The 19,671-nt window shown below is 48.9% G+C and overlaps 1 protein-coding gene across 3 annotated transcripts in view; it reads left to right on the top strand.

Moving 5' to 3' along the window:
* The window catches only part of LOC142450085 (cyclic AMP-dependent transcription factor ATF-7), a 92,926-nt gene extending 73,455 nt beyond the window's left edge, over nt 1–19,471 (top strand). For all 3 annotated transcript variants that reach the window (XM_075551575.1, XM_075551574.1, XM_075551576.1), the window contains exons 7-12: nt 558–657; nt 1,168–1,281; nt 1,896–2,048; nt 5,435–5,632; nt 6,831–6,939; nt 11,964–19,471. In XM_075551575.1, coding sequence (XP_075407690.1) covers nt 558–657; nt 1,168–1,281; nt 1,896–2,048; nt 5,435–5,632; nt 6,831–6,939; nt 11,964–12,181 — 892 coding nt within the window. In that variant the 3' untranslated portion in view covers nt 12,182–19,471. The remainder of the gene's footprint in view (nt 1–557; nt 658–1,167; nt 1,282–1,895; nt 2,049–5,434; nt 5,633–6,830; nt 6,940–11,963) is intronic.
* Nucleotides 19,472–19,671: the final 200 nt, after the last annotated feature.

The following is a 19,671-nucleotide window of genomic DNA, read 5'->3' on the forward strand; positions in this document are numbered from 1 at the left end:
CCTGATGGGATGACTTGAAATCCTGTCCCAGGTACCCACTGGTTTAGAGGCTGTTGATGGGATTTAGTTTCTGAGCGCCCATTGTTCTCTGAGCCTAGTAGGGAAAATGAAAAAAAAACCAGGTGCTGTTACTGGGACAGGAAAAGCATATCATGGAAGGAACAAGTGAAACCTCCTCAGATTTGACCTTCAGATGACATAACTCAGCTCTGCAAAATGATGACCTTGTTCTAACACTGCCTGCTCAAGGCAAGACAGAATGTGTACATGCCACTGGTGTGAATGTTTATTTAACTGTTTAAACTCCAAGCAAGATTAACTTCTCACCTATTTGAATTAAGTGGTATTTTTTAATCTGCAAGGTTTAAAGATCCTGCCCTTTTTCTCCATCTGTGAAGGTAGATAGATAGCATCCCTGCTCCCTCCGCCTTCAGGAGGGTAAGAGATGTGCATTGTTGCGATACTGCCCTAGGCCTTCCCTAATCTGCTACAACTACAGGAGGAAGAAGCATAGGGGAAGTCTGGATTATGAGCATTGCGCTTCATGTCTTCTCTAGGTCTCCCACTGGCTCCCTCCCTCTCGTCATGCATCTTGCTAATGGACAGACCATGCCTGTGCTGCCAGGGCCTCCGGTACAGATGCCTTCTGTTATATCGGTGAGCTCTGCAGTTGGTGTAGCCAACCCTACCAACACACTACTCCCTCCTCCCTCCCACCTGAATGTGCATAAACACACATGCACCCCAGGGAAATGTGGGCTCTGGTCTGTAGTAGTTGAGCATGGCAGCCCGCCCAAACGCTTCACTAAACTCTGCCAATCTAGCATTATGGAACAATAGACAAAGACTCATCTGGACAATTAGCTCCTGGTCTAGGAATTGATCGTGCAGGCCCACTTATTGGTTGATTTCACCTCCCAAATTGCTTATCACTTTCCTCAAGATACAGCCTCAGTCTGTCACACTCCTGAAGGATTCGATCCCATCCCCGGTAGTGCTCCAGGAGGGAAGGGTCTTTCCAGGCTGTCCCTGTGTAGCCTATGGGTAGGTTGCATAGAGCAGGCTCTCACATGCCAGTCTCAAAAGCACTTCATTTTGGAAAGCTACCTCCCAACCAATCATATTATACCCCGCCTCCCCCGGGCTTTCTTCTTTCTTTTGATCCAGCTGGCCAGACCTGTGTCCATGGTACCCAACATTCCTGGTATCCCTGGCCCACCAGTTAATAGCAGTGGTTCTGTTTCTCCCTCTGGCCACCCTATGCCATCAGAAGCCAAGTTGGTGAGTATAGCCCAGCCTCGATCAGTTCTGGCTCTCCTGAGAGAAAAGCCCACAACCTCCGTGTCTCCAGTGAGTGGTACAAAGGAACCTTCGGGGGCCTACAAAGCTAAGGACACCATGCCGGGCATTCTAGAAAAAGAAAAGACCCTGATTCATGGCTCCCATCTTTTCTCCTCCGCTTTTAAAGTCTGGTTCATGGATATGGCAGTGGAAGGAGGCAGCACAGATTGTTTGGATTGGAATACTTGCCATTTTAGTTCCAGGGTGACAGATGGAGGGTGGGTGGGCAGGCAGGGGAGCTGGCCAAGAGGCGAGTAGCTGTGTAACCAGCACTTGGCCAGGCTCCAGCAGAGAGCTTTCATCTGGACTTCAACAGCACCTCCCCCCCCCCACCCCTCCAACTGTGCGCAGGCTGGTAGCCAGAGAACAGAGCAGACGCTTTAGAGCCAGGTGCTCATTCCCGTTCCCTGTCATTTTCTTTTCAGGGAGAATTGATGTGGAAATGTTTGCTATCTGTGAGGTCACTGGTAAAATCGAAGCCCACTCTTGTCGTCCCTGGGAGAATCTGGCTCTTACCAAGCCTTTTTGCTTTTTCCCCTTTTCTCTCCCCACAGAGACTAAAAGCCACACTAAGCCATCAGGTCTCTTCAATCAATGGTGGTTGTGGAATGGTGGTGGGCACTGCCAGCACCATGGTGACGGCCCGTCCAGAGCAAAGCCAGCTCCTCATGCAACACCCTGATGCCCCATCCCCAGCCCAGCCACAGGTCAGCTGGACCCTTAGAACCCAGTTGTGTCCCGCTTACTCTTAGTGTCCTCTCTGTTTTTCACGAAGTAGATAAATGAGGGGAGAACAGATTTCAGCTTTTGGGGGTATCTTCCTGCTACTGTGACCCTTACGGACAGTTCTTTATCTCCTTGTCCATTATGTGCAAACACACTCAGTAATGTAGAACCAACGTGGAGGTAGTCTCAGTTTAGCAAATTGCTTTGGAAACTAAATAGACCTCAATTTCAGATTGTCTGCAGTGGACCTGAGATGGGTTGCTGGAGTTACATCCTATGCCCAGCCCTCTTGTCCTGATGTCATCACCTGCTTCATCAGTTCCCACGACATGTCCAAACATTTAGTGGCCACGTGCTACCCTAAAATTTAGCCAGCATCACCCAAAGCCTACATCTAAGGGGTTTTGTTGGATGCCAAGCCTGCCCACCCTTGTAACCCTTCATTCCCTGCTTGTCAGTCCCTGGACACAGTGCAGCAGTCCCCCCCTTCCTGCTCTCCGGGTGGTGCTGCTTTCCTCCTTGAGGAAATGGGGTGGCTTCCTTCTTAGTTGCCACCGATTCCTTTCTTTCTCACTTTTCTTTCTTTTTTTTTTTGGTTTAGCAAGTTCTTGCACCTTCATTAACTGTATGAATTACCTAGTAACCTATGAAAGACTAGGAACCAATCTTTCCCTTTCCCTTTTTTAAAAAAAATCATTTTATTGGGGACTCGTACAACTCTGATCACAATCCATCCATCCATCCATTGTGTCAAGCACATTTGTACATCTGTTGCCATCCTCACTCTCCTTTTCTCTTTAAAAGATCCAACCTTTACCTGTTTTTTCTTGAGACAAAAGGAAAGTTCACATTCTCAAGAGAATTATGATGAATTTCTCAGAGAAATTTAGTGCCTTCAGGACAGTAGAAACCAATGGCTCAAGGCCCCTAACTCAGTATTCTGAGTTTAAATTTTCCTCTCCTGTGTTGTTGTTTTTCTTAAAAGAGGAGACAGCAGTCGTCTGAGTAGATAAAGTCATCTCTTGAGTGTATTACTGGAGAGCAACAGTCGGATAGCTCATGTGCCTGTGTGCCAGCCCTAGAGCATAAGGTTCGACGGAGTGGAGTACGTGACCCTCTTTTACTAGTGCCTTAGGTTAGTCTCATGCAACTGGTGCAAGCTCTGGGGACTACTACTGAGGCCATGGTGGCTTAGTGGGTTATGAATTGAGCTGCTAACCACAAGGTCAGCGGTTTGAACTCACTAGTTGTCTGCAAGAGAAAGACAAGGCTCTGCTCCCATAAAGATGTAAAGTCTAGGAAGCCAAAGGGACAGTTCTACTCTGTCCCATAGGGTCGCTTTGCGGCGGAATACCATCAAGGGCAGAGAGCTGTAGCTTCATGTACATACTCCCTCGTGGTGACAGAGCCGAGAAAAATGCATTTGGGGTACCCTTTTACATTAATTTCCTACAGTTAGTTGTCCTTTCTACATCGTTTCTTTTTTGTCTGCTGTTGTGAATTTGGTTTGTCTTCTATGAACACATGTCAGTTAACAGAAAGGAAAGATGGTTCAAAGGTGCCTTGGTGGCAAAGGACATCAGCCGAAGTGTAGAAACAAAAGAGGAGGATTTGCTAGAAATGTTAATAATTGTGATAAATGAAAATACATTAACCTATGTCTCCCCGTAGTAGCCTATATCAGCTGATAGGGAGATAAATAAAAACCTTTTTCTCCTTTTCCGACACGTGTTCTTGCTTGTGTACAGCATTGATCCTCAGACTTTTTTTGCAAGATGTCCCTAAAAGTTCCCCTGATACTGATTTCTCTGCCTACAAGATTCTCTATTGCTAAGAAACAGAGAGATCCAGGTTCCATTTTGCCTGTCTGTACAAGGGGATACCCCCAAAAATGGGATCCCACAACATTCCCAAGCTATGTATTTAAATTTTTGGACAAAACAACCTTATTACCCTCAAAGTACTCTCCATGACACAATATATTTGTCAAATCTGAGATTCCATTCTTGGAAACTTTTTTTTTCAAACTCATCTGTTTGGATGACTGGTGGCAACTCCCTCGTTTTGTACTTTACTGTGTTGGCAAAATGCTGCCCTTCCATGCCCCTCTTCATTCACGGAACAAAACGTTTCAGAGAGTGAGGTCAGGTCAGTAAGAGAGGCATGTTGTCTTTTTGCCTAAAACTGGCTGGCACACTGAGATGGCTACATGAGCAGGTGCATTGTCGTGGTGGCAAAACCAGTTCACCATCTGCTACAAATCAGGCCTGTTTTGTTGCGCACTGTTATGCAATCTCTTCAGAACCTCTAAATAGAAAGCTTGATTAACAGTCTGACCTGTTGGAACGAACTCCAAGTGCACTATCCCTCTCACATCAAAAAAACAAATGAGCATCGTCTTGATCTTTGATTTCACTGGACAGGTTTTTTTGAGTGATGTGACCACAGCATCTTCCACTGGCTTGTTGATGTTTGCTTTGGGGTTCGTAAGAATAGTACCATGTCTTGTCACCACTAGTGACCTTGGAAAGAAAATTCTGAGTCACTTCAGAGGTATTCTTTCAAAGCAAGGCATGTTTCTACTCAACAGTCTTTTTCCTGGTCAGTCAGAACCCAAGGCACACATTTCAGAGCTAGCCTCCTCCTTCCCAAATCGTCCCTTACAATTCGCTGAACTGAGCTCCATGATAGTCCAGATAGCTTCCCCTCTCTTCAGTGGTTTGTCATTGGTCTTTGAGCACACGTGCATGAATTTTGGAGACATTTTCGTCCATTTGGGAAGCTGACAGACGTCCAGGACAAGATTTGTCATCAATTGACATTTCACCTTTTTTGAAATAAGAAAACCGCTCATTCACTGAGTTTTTCCCTTGTAAGCTGTGTTCAGTATCACAACAGTTTCCGTGGCATTTTTCCCAAGCAGGAAACAAAATTTCACAGTCGCACGCTATTCTCTTAAATTGCCATCACAAAAACGAGGTTCAAGCAAAACTTCTTTTACTAAAAAAATTCTCTTTGACCAAAGAGAACCTTCCCAGGCGAGCGACACCATTGGGTGCACTGACTCAGAGCGAGTTTGGCCGTGCTCTCCTAGCAGGAACATGTGTGCTATGGAAGCTCCGCCTAGCGCAGCTTTTTACCCCCTTTCTGGGCTACTCCCTTGTATGTCTGTCTCAGAAATAACCGTTTCCCATGAAGTTTGCCTGAGGAGGGGGCCAAAAAGACTAGAAGGAACTGGGGGGTGGGGGGGAGAGTAGAGAGGAGACTTGCTGCGGTTACCAGATTACTAGCAGATCTCACTAGTCTGTTCAGTTCAGAAAAGACTGTTGTTTCCATCAAGTGACTGCTCTTTCGTCCTGGACAACAGGTCTCCCCAGCTCAGCCCACCCCAAGTACTGGGGGTAGGCGGCGACGCACAGTGGACGAAGATCCAGATGAGCGGAGGCAGCGATTTCTGGAGCGCAACCGGGCTGCAGCCTCCCGCTGCCGCCAGAAACGGAAGCTCTGGGTGTCCTCCCTGGAGAAGAAGGCAGAGGAGCTCACTTCCCAGAACATTCAGCTGAGTGTGAGTGGTCCTGAGTGACGCTGGGGATCGTTGAGTCTGCAAAGTAGGATTCTCTGTTTGTTTTAAGGGCACATGATAGAGCGGAACTTCCTAAGGTGGCAGTGCTGTATTTAGAGCAGATCCAGAAGAAGAGCAAAGAGACCCCTAACAGTCAGGCTTGAAACCTCTTCCCTAGAGAAAGGCACGGCACCTACTCCAAGGCTACTACCGGAGCACGCCCGCCGCAGCCCCTCTGGATGAGGGGGTTGCTCTAAGTACCCTATGGTGCTCTTTTACCATCAGTTGTATCTGAGTGGACTCTGGAGCACTTGGAGGGCAATGTATGTGCCCCAATTCATGCAGCTAAAGTCCTAGCTGTATGGGAACTACTGTAGCTTTATTCCCAGGTCCTAAAGGAGCCTCTTTGCACTGAGTCTTAAAAATATGTATGATAAAACCACTGTAGTAGGCCAAGAATAATCCAGACATTCTTTTGAATGTTTTTCCTTCTATTGATTATTTGTTAACATGTGTAATTACAAAGGACTTACCGGAAGCCTACGCCTGGGGTTAAAATCTGAAGAGTGTAGATGAAAACAAAGGCCTCTTGAGGCTGCGAGTCCCAGTCTCATTCTCGCCACCGGAGATCAGTTTGGTGTGTGCCTTGCAGCTGTAAATGTATTTCTCTGTTACTTTCATTTATAATGTTGATAAGAGAGTAGGGGGAATTGTGTGTTTACTTTAATATCAATGGCTTAACAGTATGTCCTGGATTTCTAGTCATATGTACAGAACTCTAGTCTTTGTTTTTAATAACGATATAGTTCATGTATTCCATAATTGCTATATTATAAGGTACCGATATTTAGAGTATTTCTAATTTTTTGAGAGGACAGCAATGCTACCATGGACGTTGTCTGCACTTGATTAGAAAGTTCTGTAAAATAGATTCCCAGAAGTAGGTTTCCTTAGCCAAAGACATATGCATTATTGATTGTCTACAATCGCAGTAGTCCTAAATAGTAGTAGTCATTCCTATTAAGTCAATCCTCACCTTTGACCAGTGGTCCTTGACGTTTGTGACCATGCGGACCTGTCCCTGAGTTGTTGCTGTATCTAAGGAAGGATCGTCAGGCAGCATACCGTCCTCACATTGCTGACAGCAGCTCGGGGCTCAAGAGTGGATAGCGAGCCTCCTTGATACTCTTTCCTTCTCCAGAATGAAGTCACCTTACTGCGCAACGAAGTGGCTCAGTTAAAACAGCTGTTGTTAGCGCATAAAGATTGCCCCGTCACTGCACTGCAGAAGAAGACCCAAGGCTATCTCGGTGAGTGGCTCATATGACAGTAAACTGCATGCACTGCGTCTCAGCTGCATCATTTCATACTCAGTAATGCAACAGTGCCAACGCATGGACAAGGCAGAACTGCCCTGGTGAGTTTCCAAAACCATAACTGCTTACAAGAGTAGAAAGCTCCATTTTTCTCCTGAGGAGTCACTATTGGTTTCGAACTGTGCACCTTGTAGACTGCAGCCCAAATGTTCTGGGAAGTCCAAATAGGTAAGGGGCTAGTTTTTGTGGAGGGAGGGGGAGCAACCATTCCTGCCCTGCCCCACCCCAAAAGAATACAAACTTGTAAAGACTATCCTAATTATTGACCATCATTATTGGGAATGATGAGGGTCTATGACTTGCCTACTTTGTGTCAGACCCTCTGCCATTTTCCCAGTTCTCTAATGAGGTGGACATTCCTCCACTTACAGATGAGCCAACAGCGCTCAGATTAGATAACTGAAGTTACACAGCTCCTGAAGGGTGGAGCCAAGATTCACACCCAGGCCTTCCTGATCCCAAAGACACTATCTTGGCTTAGAGAAAATGTAGAAAGCAAAAGCATTATGATTTTACGTTTGTAAGGAGAAGCTGAAAATGGCTTATCACTTAAGCACACATAAAATAGTGGTAGAGATGGCCAGAGTTGTGCTCAAGTTCAACTCCAAAGTTTAGATTACTGTGAAGAGTGTCCTGATGGACGATGAAAGTTAGTAAATGCTAGCTTCCCTTTGCAGATTAAGTAAATGCATGTAAAGGTTGGATTTCAAATTGTGGCCTGGTGACTTCTTCTTCCACGGACTGTCTTTATCATTCCCAAGGTGCGTCCCTGTAGGAAACGAGTAACCACAACACCAGTTTTAAACAGCTGTACTTCAATTTTAATATGTACCTTGGGGCACATTCATTCATTAAACTAATATTTACTGAGCACCTGTTCTGTGTGAGGCACTGGTTCACGTGCCAGGGACAGAATAGGGAACCAAGTGGATTAGATTAAAATCCCTGCCCTTGAGGAGTTTATATTTTAGAAGGAGAGACACACAATAACAATAAATAGGTGAAATATATGGTATGTTAGATGACAGTAATTAGACAAAATATATATATATTAGATGATAGCAAATGCCGGGAAGAAAATATAAAGCAGTAGTGTTGGAATTTTAGGTGATGTGGCTTCTGGACAAAGACCTAACAAAAATGAGGGGAGCTAGCCATGCATTTATATGAAAATACTCAGGCAGCAGGAGCAGCAAATGCAAAGACCAAGGAGGACCCAGGGATTTCCAGGAGGCGAGTGTGGCTGGATGGAGAGGACAGGGGCGGAGAGTAGTCGATGCTGAGGTAGAAGAGGTAGTGGGAGGACTGATGTAGGACCTCCTTGGTCATAGTGAGGAGTGGCCTGCGCTCTACAGTGGGGCCACTAGAGCGCTTCTAGCAGAGGAGTGACTGGGCTGCCGTGACGTTTGAACAGGATCTCTGAAACTGCAGGGAGTTATTACACTCGTCCAGGCTTTGACTTGAATGGGAATAGGAAAGTGTTGAGCAGTGGCTGACTGTGGGGTGCATTTTGAAGGAGAAATGGCAGGGTTTTATGATGGGCCTGATGGGCAGTACAATGAGAAGGAAGAATACAACACTGTAGCCTGTTTTGGCATGACTGAGAAGCTGCGAGACTGGAGCTGGCATTAATTGAGATGAGTGGAAGGTATATAAGGGAACTCGGTTTGGGACAACTTGAGTTCAAGAAGCCAGGTGTGTAGGTAGAGGTGTCACGCAGGCAGCTGGTGTTCTGGGTCGCACAGTTCATTGGAAAGGCTGGAGACAGCAGCTCCTAGGAAGTCAGTTTTTATAGCTGTGAAGCTGGAGGAAATCACCAATGTAGAAGTATAGAAAGGGGAAAATTGAAGAAAGCTAATGGTGCCCGGCTATCAAAAGATATAGTGTCTGGGGTCTTAAAGATTTGAAGATAAACAAGAGGCCATCTAGCTGAGGAGCATCAAAGTCCACATGGAAGAAGCATGCTAGCCTGTCTCACCACAAGGTGCAGAAGGGACCAGTTATCAGACATCATAGAGCTAAAAACCATATCAGTGGGTGCCCACCTCCTTGATAACAATCACTGAAGTAAAACGTGTGCATGAGCAAGTGTGGTGAAGAAAGCTGATGGTGCCCGGCTATCAAAAGATATAGCATCTGGGGCCTTAAAGGCTCAAAGATAAACAAGTGACCATCTAGCTTAGAAGCAACAAAGCCCACATGGAGGAAACACACCAGCCTGTATGACCACGACTGTGGAAGGGATCAGGTATCAAGCATCAAGGAACAAAAAATCATATCATTGAAAATGTGGGTGAGTGCAGAGTGGAGACTCAAAGCCCAGTGATAGCCAACTGGACACCTCTTACTGAACGGTTGTGGGAGGAGATGACCAGGCAGGGTGCAGGGTAGCAACGATTGAAACATTTAACTTTCCTCTAGTTCTTAAATGCTTCCTCCCCACACTATCATGATCCCAACTCTACCTTAGAAATCTGGCTAGACCAGAGGATGTACATAGGCACAGATAGCAACTGGAAACACAGGGAATCCAGGACAGATAACTCCTTCAGGACCAGTGGTGAGAGTAGTGATGCCTGGAGGGTAGAGAGAATGTGGGGTAGAAAGGGGGAGCTGATTACAAGAATCTACATATAGCCTCCTCCCTGGGGGAGGGACAGCAGAGAAGAAGGCGGAGGGGAGACATCGGACAGTGTAACATATGACAAAATAATTATAATTTATGAATGATGAAGGGTGACATAGGGGTGAGTGGGGAGGAAGGGGTGAAATGAGCAGCAGATATTAAGGGCTCAAGTAGAAGACAAATGTTTTGAGAGTGATGATGGCAACAAATGTACATATGTTCTTGACACAATGGATGTATGTATGGATTGTGGCAAGAATTGTACGAGCCCCCAATTAAAAGATTTTTTTTTTTTAAATAATGAAGGTGGGGAGAGAAGTAAGTAGTCATCCCGGGACTGAATCCTGCTATACTCCAGAGAGATCAAAGAGACAAGAAAGAATCCACAAGGGACAGAGAATGAATAGCCAGAAAGGTTACCAGAGGAAACTAGCTGAAGGCAGTGTTCCCAGAAACCAAGAGAGAAAGATAGGAAGCTGGCTAAGGAAGTTCAGTGATGACCTATTTCACAGCTTGTTGATAAGTCAAAGAGGACAAGGACTGAGTATTTATCAGTAATATACTCCATGTACATAGTATGTTTTCCATTCATTCCCTACAAGACCTGTGACATGTAGCCAATCCATTTAACTTTACATACTTGTTTTGCAGCCAAGATGTATTGTGTTCCTGCTGTGTAGGATAGTCATTATGATGGGTAGGTACACCAAAACTGAGTTCCAACACTAGTAAGACTCGGAGAGCTATGGGGATGTGAAGTTATAAAGCAGTGCCTGGGGTCAGTAGGGAGGGCCCCATCAGAGAGCTCCTAGACTGGAGGCTTCCTGAAGACAAGGTCCTGGCTGTTCCCACCTTGCACATGAATAGTGCTCACTGTGTGATGAGTAAGTGAATGTATGCTCTGAAAACACAACGGAAACACTGGCTGATTCCTAAAAGAAGACTCGAGGCTCATCACAAGTTTTCCTTTATTCCACACATCTCTTTTTAAGAGAAGCCACAGAGGCTTCTGAAGGGATCCTTGTGGTGTTGTGGTTATGTGTTGTATGTTGGGCTGCCATCCACAAGGGCAGCAGTTCAAGGCCACCAGCCACTCCAAGGGAGGAAGACGGGGCTTTCCACCCTGGTAAAGAGTCATTGTTGAAAACTCAAAGCAGTTCTACCCTGTCCTTAGAAGCGTCGCTATGAATCAGCATCGACTCGATGACAGTGAGAGTGATGTTTGGTTTGGTTTTTAACTTTAATAAATCATTTTATTGGGGGCTCTTACAGCTCTTTTAACAATTCATACATCAATTGGTTGTGGTTTCTTTGAGAAGGGCTATCTGATACTTAAACTTCTTGATTAATGTGTACTATGAACTGACCTGGTTTTCGCACCTCGAACAGTTGTATCTACTAGTGAAATGCTATTGTCCGTTTAAGGGTAATGCCATAGCTCAAGTAAATGTTTTGAATCAGTCACGCCTAGCCGGTGGATAGTCAGGAAGACCATGCAAGCCTCTTCACTGTTGTTTTAGGTCAGAACCTTAGCCCTCATTTGAGCGTAGCTCGATATTTCTCAGGCTTAGCTGTGGTTTAAACTGCATGCTAAAATTTTTTTAAACATGGAATGGTTTAATCCCTATAGGAATTAATGAAAGAAAGTGGCTAAAAAGAGCTCTCTCTAAAATCTTCAAAGCTGTGAAGAAGAGGGAAAGCGCTGCAGATGGAAACTGTCCTAATGGGCCATGCACAGACGCAGAGCTGGGCAGGGAATTAACATGGTGGGGCCTTGCTTTATCAGGACACCCAAAACCCCAAGCCATTGCTTCCGCATTTTCACAGAAAGGAGCCCTGGTGACATAGCAGGTGAAGCATTGGGCTGCTGACCAGGTCAGCCGTTGCGTGGGAGAAAGCTGAGGCAGCCTGCTTCTGTACTGAGCCACAGCCAAACCTTGCGGGGCAGTTCCACTCCAACTTGAAGGGTCACGGAGTTGGGACCGAGTGGGCAGCAGTGGGTTTGGTTTGGGTTTAGTCTGTAGGAAAGCGGACTTGGCAGCGTTCTCCCCTGGGGTAGAGGGAGGGCTCCCAGCTGAGAGCTTCCCCACGGAGCGGTTAAGGTCCTAGTTCTCCTTTCCTCTATATGTTTCCATTTCCTGGCCCTCAGAAGCCAGGACTCCTCACCTCCCTGCTCCCCGCCTTCCCCCCCCCCGCCCCCCCGCCAAGATAGGGAATAAAAAAGATAAGCTTTATTTTCTTTTGGGCTGTTTTAGAATTTTAGAAAAGGTAGCCCTGCCTCTTTTTTCATTCTGTTTTCTAACCATTTGACATTTGCCCTCCTTCCTGACAGAAAGCCCCAAAGAAAGCTCAGAGCCAACAGGTTCGCCAGCTCCTGTGATTCAGCACAGCTCAGCCACAGCCCCGAGCAACGGCCTTAGTGTTCGCTCCGCTGCTGAAGCCGTGGCCACCTCGGTCCTTACTCAGATGGCCAGCCAAAGGACAGAACTGAGCATGCCGCTACAGTCGCATGTGATCATGACCCCACAGTCCCAGTCTGCAGGTAGATGATGCCTTCCCTGGAGGAGAGGTCCCAGTCAGAGCTTGTCCGCCCAAGAGCCAAGAGAGATGTCATCTTATCCCCCTCCCATCTGCCTTGGACATGGGAATATGGAGGGGAGACTTGTGTGTTGTGAGTAATGGACAGATGGGGGGCTTTTTTCTTCAGCTACATGGTCATGTACGTTTGTCACCTGTACTTCGGGCCACCCAGCCCCCGAGCCACATAGTTCATCCCCCACGTGGGGGGTTTCTGATGTACCTACAGCCAAAGGCCTTTCCAGATGGTCCGAACAATCAGCCCTGCCTCATGCACGTGTACCCGTCTCTTTTAACACTAACTCTTGCACTTCTAGGTTTGGGGTTTTCAGTTCCCACTCTTCCCACTGAGCTGTGGCTGTTCCCTTCTTGTTTCTCACCAGCATGGCATTTCTGCTAGGTGAAGGAAGCCAGGCTCCGTTTGATGGCATAACTGCCAGGGAGTCATCCCCAGCCACTCTGTGGCCTCAGGACTAACCTCGCAGTAGCTGCTTATTTACCCCTTGCCCTTCCTAAATTCAGGTGTAAGCTTCCCCGTATGGAGAACCTGAGACTGCCTTTGATGTATGAAATAGCAATCTTCCCACAAACTCTAGTCCTCTTTGCTACCAAGAAGACAAACAAAGCCTCTAGTTTCGGTAGTAGTCCTTCTTCCCTTCCGTGTCCAGAGCTGTCTGGGTGCCGTTGGTCTCTTGACTACCTAATCTCGTGGGGGCCGGTCCCATCTCTCACCGTGTGGCCTTACATTACTCGATACTGCTGGTAGTGAGGGGAAGATCCCTGGATGCAGGTGGTTGATGCTGTCCCCCATCTGCCTTCACTTCTAGTCAGGGCAGGGAGCAATGGAATGTAACATTAGCTTCACCGGGTCACTGATTACTGGATGCTTTTATGTTTCGCAAGCGTTTACTGCATGAAAGACAGATTGTTTTAGGTCATCTTTCTGCGTCTTCCTTCTCCCTTCGTTGCTGTCCACTGCACTGCTTCTGTCTGTCTTCTGTGACTAGCTGAAGCACGGCCCTCGTGAAGGCACAGACGCTGTCGACGCTGCCCTCTCCGCTCTTCCCACAGCTCTCGGCTTCATCGGCTCTGCTGATCTACGGTCTTGTATTCACAAGGCTCCGGTCACCTCTGGTCCACTTTGTCTTCCTTCTCCAGACCTGGCGGTTTCTTCAGCTCTTTGTGGCTCCCTGCATCCTTAGATGCACTGGTTCTCCAGATTCCAGAATAGGCTTGGGAATCCGAGGCGTCAGAGCCAAGGTCCTGAGTGGGTTTCTTGAGGATAAGATTGGATGGGTGCAGATGGGCAGTCGGGGCTACAGTACTAATCTCAGCAGAATCGGATTCACGGAAGGACGTGGCCTGCCTGGGGAACAGGTAGCGTTCACTGTTCACCGCCATTCTTGTTGACGAGTCGGCCTGTGGAGGGAGTTGGGGGATTCATCTTCTGTCCCTTTCTTCCCTGTTAGGATTCCTCATCTTCCCTTGGCTCTGAACTATGCAATTTCTACCAGAGCCATAGGAAGCAATCCCACGCCAGAGGCCTGTGGCGTGAGAGGCCAGCTTTAATAGGCCCTCAGCGTGAAACCTTTGCAGTTGTCCTAGAGCCACCTTGTACCATCTGTCCCAACCAAGCATGTCCTTTCTCCATCTTGCCTACCTCTGTCTTAAACATCATACAAAATAACCACCAGCTTCCTTTCTCAATTTGTCTTCCAAAAATGTCACAGGGGAATGAGAACATGGTAGAAGCCTACAGGACCCCCAGGATATACTGGTGAGCCAAGCAGGTGACATGGTCTGCTGCATGTTTCAAATCTCCCTTCCTGCTTTCCAGACTCAGGGCTGAACAGCCACACCTGGTAGAGAGAAAACAGGTTTTCTTGTCCCCTGCCACCAGGGGCCTACAGAAACAGCCCCTGAGGTGACTCGGCATACATAGCAAGCGTCATGGCAGAGGGTCAGGATGCAGGTTACCACATCCTCCAGGGACTTCACTTGCCTTTGAAAATCCATAGCCATAGCTGAGCTCAAGACTTTTCCTTTGGACAACTGCTCCTTGGATGATGTTTCTCCTGCTTTCAAGCTTGGTTTCATTTTTGTTGTCATGACTCCCACCAGCGGCCTTTCCCTAAAGCTTGGCTGAGTTTATGGCTCCTGTGGAGCCTTCTTACAGTTCTTCAGTCAAGTGTTTCAAAGTTCAGAATCAGTTTGTCACAGCACACGTGCCCTGCCTCACTTGTGGCCCTGGGTGGCTAATTTATGTAGAGCGTCTTAATTAATTGCTTGGCCCCCAGTTTTAATTCTGAGTCCTTACTGCAGTAGTATCCATGGGAAGTCAGTACTGCGGGCCTGAGTAGAGACAGCAATGAAATGAGGAAAGAGCACGCCATTGGTCCTCAGTCTCACGAAGCGGCCAGCACAGTTGCTGTCCCTGAAACCCCTCACACCGTCCAGGGGACTTCACTTCTCTTGTCACTGTTGCCAGACTTGTGGTCGCTCTTCCTGTCATCTTTGCTTTCCAGACTTGTCTGAACCAGACTAAGCCCCGTGGAGTGTCACTTAGGCCTTCCTGAGTGCCATGGCCATTCCGGAGGCTTAAGCAAGGACACTTCCAGGAAAACCTACGAGTATAGTTGTCTGGGGACACTCCCCATGAATACAAGATTCAGGCAACCAACCTCACTCCAATGATACAGCTACTTGATGCCCGGGGCCATCGAGAAAGGGGGAAGAACCAGGTCTTCTGATCTGCTGGAATTCCTGCCCTGTTCCCTTCAAAGACTGCGTGCCGAGAGCAACTCCTGAGAAAGACTCCTGTCTCTGCAGGGAAAGACCAGTACCCCTCATCTTTCCCTGGTGATTGTTCTCTTCAAACCTGCCTGCTTTCGGTCGGCAGCTCTCCCCTTGGCCTGACCACTGCACCACAGGTGCACTAGCTGATGCTGAAAGAGGAATTGGGCTAACTGAACTTCACCTTGACGCCTTCCCTACCCCTTCTGGATCCACTGACCCAGCACCACAGAGCTTCGTAAACGAGGTGCTCAACTATAACCATGCCCCATCTATAACCTGAATCTACCAAGCAGACACGAAATAAGATTTTCTCTGCATTCTGAGGCTCCCCTGCTCCACCGAGAGGCTCCTCAAAGGTGCTAGTCCCTGAGACAGCTCTCCCCAGAAAAAGTCCCCACTGTCTTTCCTACTTCCTTCCCATCCCCAATCATCATTTCCCATTAATACTGTACATTGCATGCACAGGATAGGCATGTCCTTTGTTCTTATTTAATTTCATAACCAGCCTGTTGTTGTTCCAGTCCCCTAGCTTTCTCGCGTGTCTTGTTTATATGCTCTTTGACTCTCGATTGAGGGGGCGGGGGTTGCCTGACAGGTTAGAGGACTCGCACCTCGCGCCAGCTTTCCACAACCCCATCAGCCCTCGCTCAGTACAGAACAGAAAGTGATTTCTGTTGGCATGTGCTGTGCATACAGACCTACCCCTCACCCCAATGTGATGACTGGTCCCCACGCCCACCCCCTGCCCAGGAGTGGACGTAGGCGGCTGCTTGCCTACACTCCCACCCTCAGTACTAGTTCATTCATCTCTCTTCGGGGTCAACTCCTACCCCAGAATGAGAAAAGGTCACAATAAGATAGGCTATGGCAGCTCATGTCCTTAATAGGAACAGGTTTGTACCGTAGCTTCTAGGGTTTGTGTTAGTTTTTCTGTTGGGGGGCAGGGGCTGGCTGGTAGCACAGGGAGATCTCACCAGTGTGACACTGAGTGATGTTTCAGCTGTAAGAACTAGCTGAGGACCAGTCTTGCTGGCTTTACCTTAGGGAAGGATTCCTCCGGATGTGGTCCGGAACCCACTGCAGCAGCAGCATCTGGGAACCTGTTAGGAATGCACACGGTCAGGCCCACCCCAGCCTTCTGAACCAGGGACTCTTGAGATGGGTTTGAGCGAACACTCCAGTGGTTCTAGCACACTAGCGTTTGTGAGCTGTTGCCTTAGGGACGTGCTGCTGGTGCCAAGGATGTCCTTGTGTGCCGTCCTCTGCCGTAGCACTGCCACACGGTTGCATGTCCTCCAGCCCCTCCCTTCGCTCCATGAAAACCAAACAACCCTATCACTCATCTCAGCCTCTAGGTTTGTCTCTGCTCCCATCTTACTCTTGAAACCTGTCCCTGGGGGTCGAGCTGGACAGAGGTCCAGTGTTCCCTTGCAGGTTGGTCACTCCATGTTCTTTGTTAACATTAAGGACCAGCTGAAGCTTTAGCTGTCGTGCTACACACGCACACACACATGCACACACACGCACGCACGCACGCCCCCCTTTCAAGTAGGGAGGAGATGAGTCTCCACCCAGCGGTGGAGGCTGCAGCATCCTGACACAGTAGCTGTTCAGAAGAGAGCCGTGTGTATCGATGATCGTATCTGTTCATCTATATATTCTTGACATGTAGCATCCCTCTCCGTCTCGTCAAGGAACTCCACTCGGGGTCTGGGCCACCCCAATCCCTAATGGTGGCCTTTGACGGGTGGGAGGGTGCAGTGCTACAGGCTATTTTGTTACAAACCGTCTCTCCCGTTCCCTTCACCCAAGTCCGCATGACCCCTGTGAGCAGGCTCTCACGATCTCCGGGGACGGGGCTGAGGCAGGGGCTCTGCTCTCTTCCCCCGCACCGTCCTGTCTTCCTTCCTCCTCCCTTGCCACTTAGCAGTTATCCCCCCGCCAGGCCTTCTCCCTCCCTCCCTCCCCTCTGACATATATTGTGCCTTATTTATGCTGCAAATATAACATTAAACTATCAAGAGAACCACGGTTATGTCTGATGTTTCAGTACCCTGATCCACGACAAGGCCTATGGCCCACTCCCATTCCCGGAACTCATGAGGGTCTCCGCCCTCTCCCCATTCTGAAGGTACAGGAGAGGGCGTTCTCAACGCAGCTCAACCTAGAGAAGGTGGGTCACTGCCTGTCAGGACCGAGGAGTTGGAGCCAGAGCTTAGAGGAGCGCACCAGTGTTGGAGCACTAGTGGCTGGGAACGGGACAGTGTCAGGGGGCCTCCTTCCTGCACAGACAAGCCCCACCTCCAAGCTTCCCGACGGCTGAGAGGTGGGCGGGGTGGGCACTGGAATAGACAAACAGATGGTAAAACGCAAAGTTCACTTGGATCTTCTGGAAACCTGGGGTGACATTGGGTAGAAGCCTTTGGGAGAGTTTACAGGGGAAAGAGGCAATGCTCAGGGAGTTTGGGGATTCAGGACTTCTCTTGCATCTGTGTGTGCCACAGTGAGGACGGCGAGCCAGGCCAAGGCTGCTGACAAAAGAGCCAGCAGATGCTTGTGAGGGTTTCCCATAGGAGAGAAATTATGTCAGAAGCTATTTGCTGCTGGCCTCTGGTAGACAGCTGACACGGACCGGGAGCTTGAGCCTCCTTAGGAGAGTGGGAAATGCAGGGAGTCTTCATGGGACGCAGAAATGCGGGACACAGGAAGTGGCTGAAAGCGAAGTTATCACAATTAACTGACTTCTAATCAAAGGAAAGGCTACTTACTTCGTCTCCATCCTGGTCTTAGGGTGGGAGCTAGATTAGCCCCTCTCTGAATGCAGCCGGGGTCCCACTCACTGGTGAGCATTTGAATAACCCCGCTCTGTGAATTGTCATTTGTCTGTTCACAGCCACCTCTTACCAGCAGGAGGTAGCTCGTTTGATTGATGAACTAGGTTTCACCCAGGACAGTTGCCTAAACATGTGAAAGCGAAGATTAAAACTGAGTTCTTTCTGACCCAGAGCCACTCTATCCCAGAGCCTCCCCATCCCGTCCTGCTCCTCTGGACCACGGTGGGTGAGAACCGGCAGGAGGTGCGGGAGCCACTAGCCCGGGGACTGGGTGTTCCTGTGGGAGAGCAGCCAGCTTGAGGGGAGATGGATGCCACATGAACAGGAGGGAACTTCCCCGCGTTGGCCTCCTAAACTGTGTGAAAACAAACTTGTTCACTGAAATAAGGGGGAGGGGGAAAGGCAGTCAACTACAAGATGTGACATAAGCATGTAATGTCAACTGTCAAAGAGTCTATGCTTGAGACCAATATGTGATAAGCTTAGAAAAAGGCTGCGTTAATCGATAGTATCTAGACCATCACACCCGGAACAGAATGAAAGTTGACTTCCTGCTACACCTCGGAGTGTGTGTTGGTGTCTGGGGCCGCGGGGCTTCCTTCTGAGCAGAAAGGACTAGAGTAGGAAGATGAATTGTCTTCACGCGTGAAGAGCCTAAGAAAGCATGAGAGATCGGAGAAGCTTTGTTGGTGGGAAGCAGTGGCAGAGAAAACTCTCCGAAGTCACTCAGCAAAGAAGTTCCCTGCGTGTGACAATCACAGCTAATCTCCTCCTCCTCACTCACCCCTTCCCCCCTCCCCCGAGCTTTCTCATGCTCCTGGTTTTCTGTTTGGACGCCCAAGGTCAGGGTGCCTCAGACGCCAGCGTGGGCTTGTGGGAGCGCTGAGGAACTCACCCCTGCCCTTGAACAATGCTCAGACTCCTGCCTTTCTCGCGCCTCCTGTAAAGAGCTGTTCCGGGAAAAGCTACCTGGTTAAACCCATATATGGCAGTCTGCTCCCATAGTGGAACTTCATGAGGCCGTTCCACTCCGCCTCATCCAGTCCCTGTGAGGTGCAGCCCACTTTTGACAATGGGTTTGGTTGGGGTTTATTCTAGAAAAAAGGAAATGGCTGGGCTCCTGGGCTCAGCAGTAAGAGGCCGAGACCACAGGGTGGCAGCAGTGCTTCAGTTACAGAGGGAGATGACGCAGGCCCTGAGCAGCACTGGCAGGGAAGCTGAGGGTCTGTCTGTAGGTTTGAAGCCACCTCCTGGGGAGGGGCCGGCCAGGTCTCCTGGCCAGCATCCCCTCTCCTCCCAGGGCTGGCCCTGGCAGTTCCCTCTCTGTTCTCGCAGCCCTCCTGACAGGGCTTTCTCTGTGCCTTTATTACAGAAGTTCCAAGAAGGGAGGTGATCAAGTGGAGCTCTCCAACCTGTTGAGGGATTGGGGGTTCTTGTAAAGCTCCTCCAGGGCTTGACTCTGACAAAGCACCTGCAATTAATGATTCCTGTTGAGCTCTGGGGACAGGATTTATGCATGTAATAAAGTCTAGAACTCCGGGCTTAGGGGCTGGGGGCCGGAGGCGGAGAGCAGAGTCCCAGGAGGGCCATGGGAGGGGGTCCCAGGCGGCTCGTAATGGAGCCCTGCATTCCCATTGCCGGCGGCTGTGGGCGGGGGACGGGTGCAGGTATAAGAGCGGGCGTGGCTGCAGGGAGGCGGTGGGACAGAGGAAGGCAGCATGGATTCCAGGCGGGCCTCCTTGCTGCTGGTGGTCCTGCTGCTCATCACCGACTGGGGCCACACAGAAGAGCCCGGAGACAGCCACGGAGGCCAGATCTTCGTGGTGAGTGAGC

Source organism: Tenrec ecaudatus, chromosome 6 (genome assembly GCF_050624435.1).
Source record: "Tenrec ecaudatus isolate mTenEca1 chromosome 6, mTenEca1.hap1, whole genome shotgun sequence".
Lineage (NCBI taxonomy): Eukaryota > Metazoa > Chordata > Mammalia > Afrosoricida > Tenrecidae > Tenrec > Tenrec ecaudatus.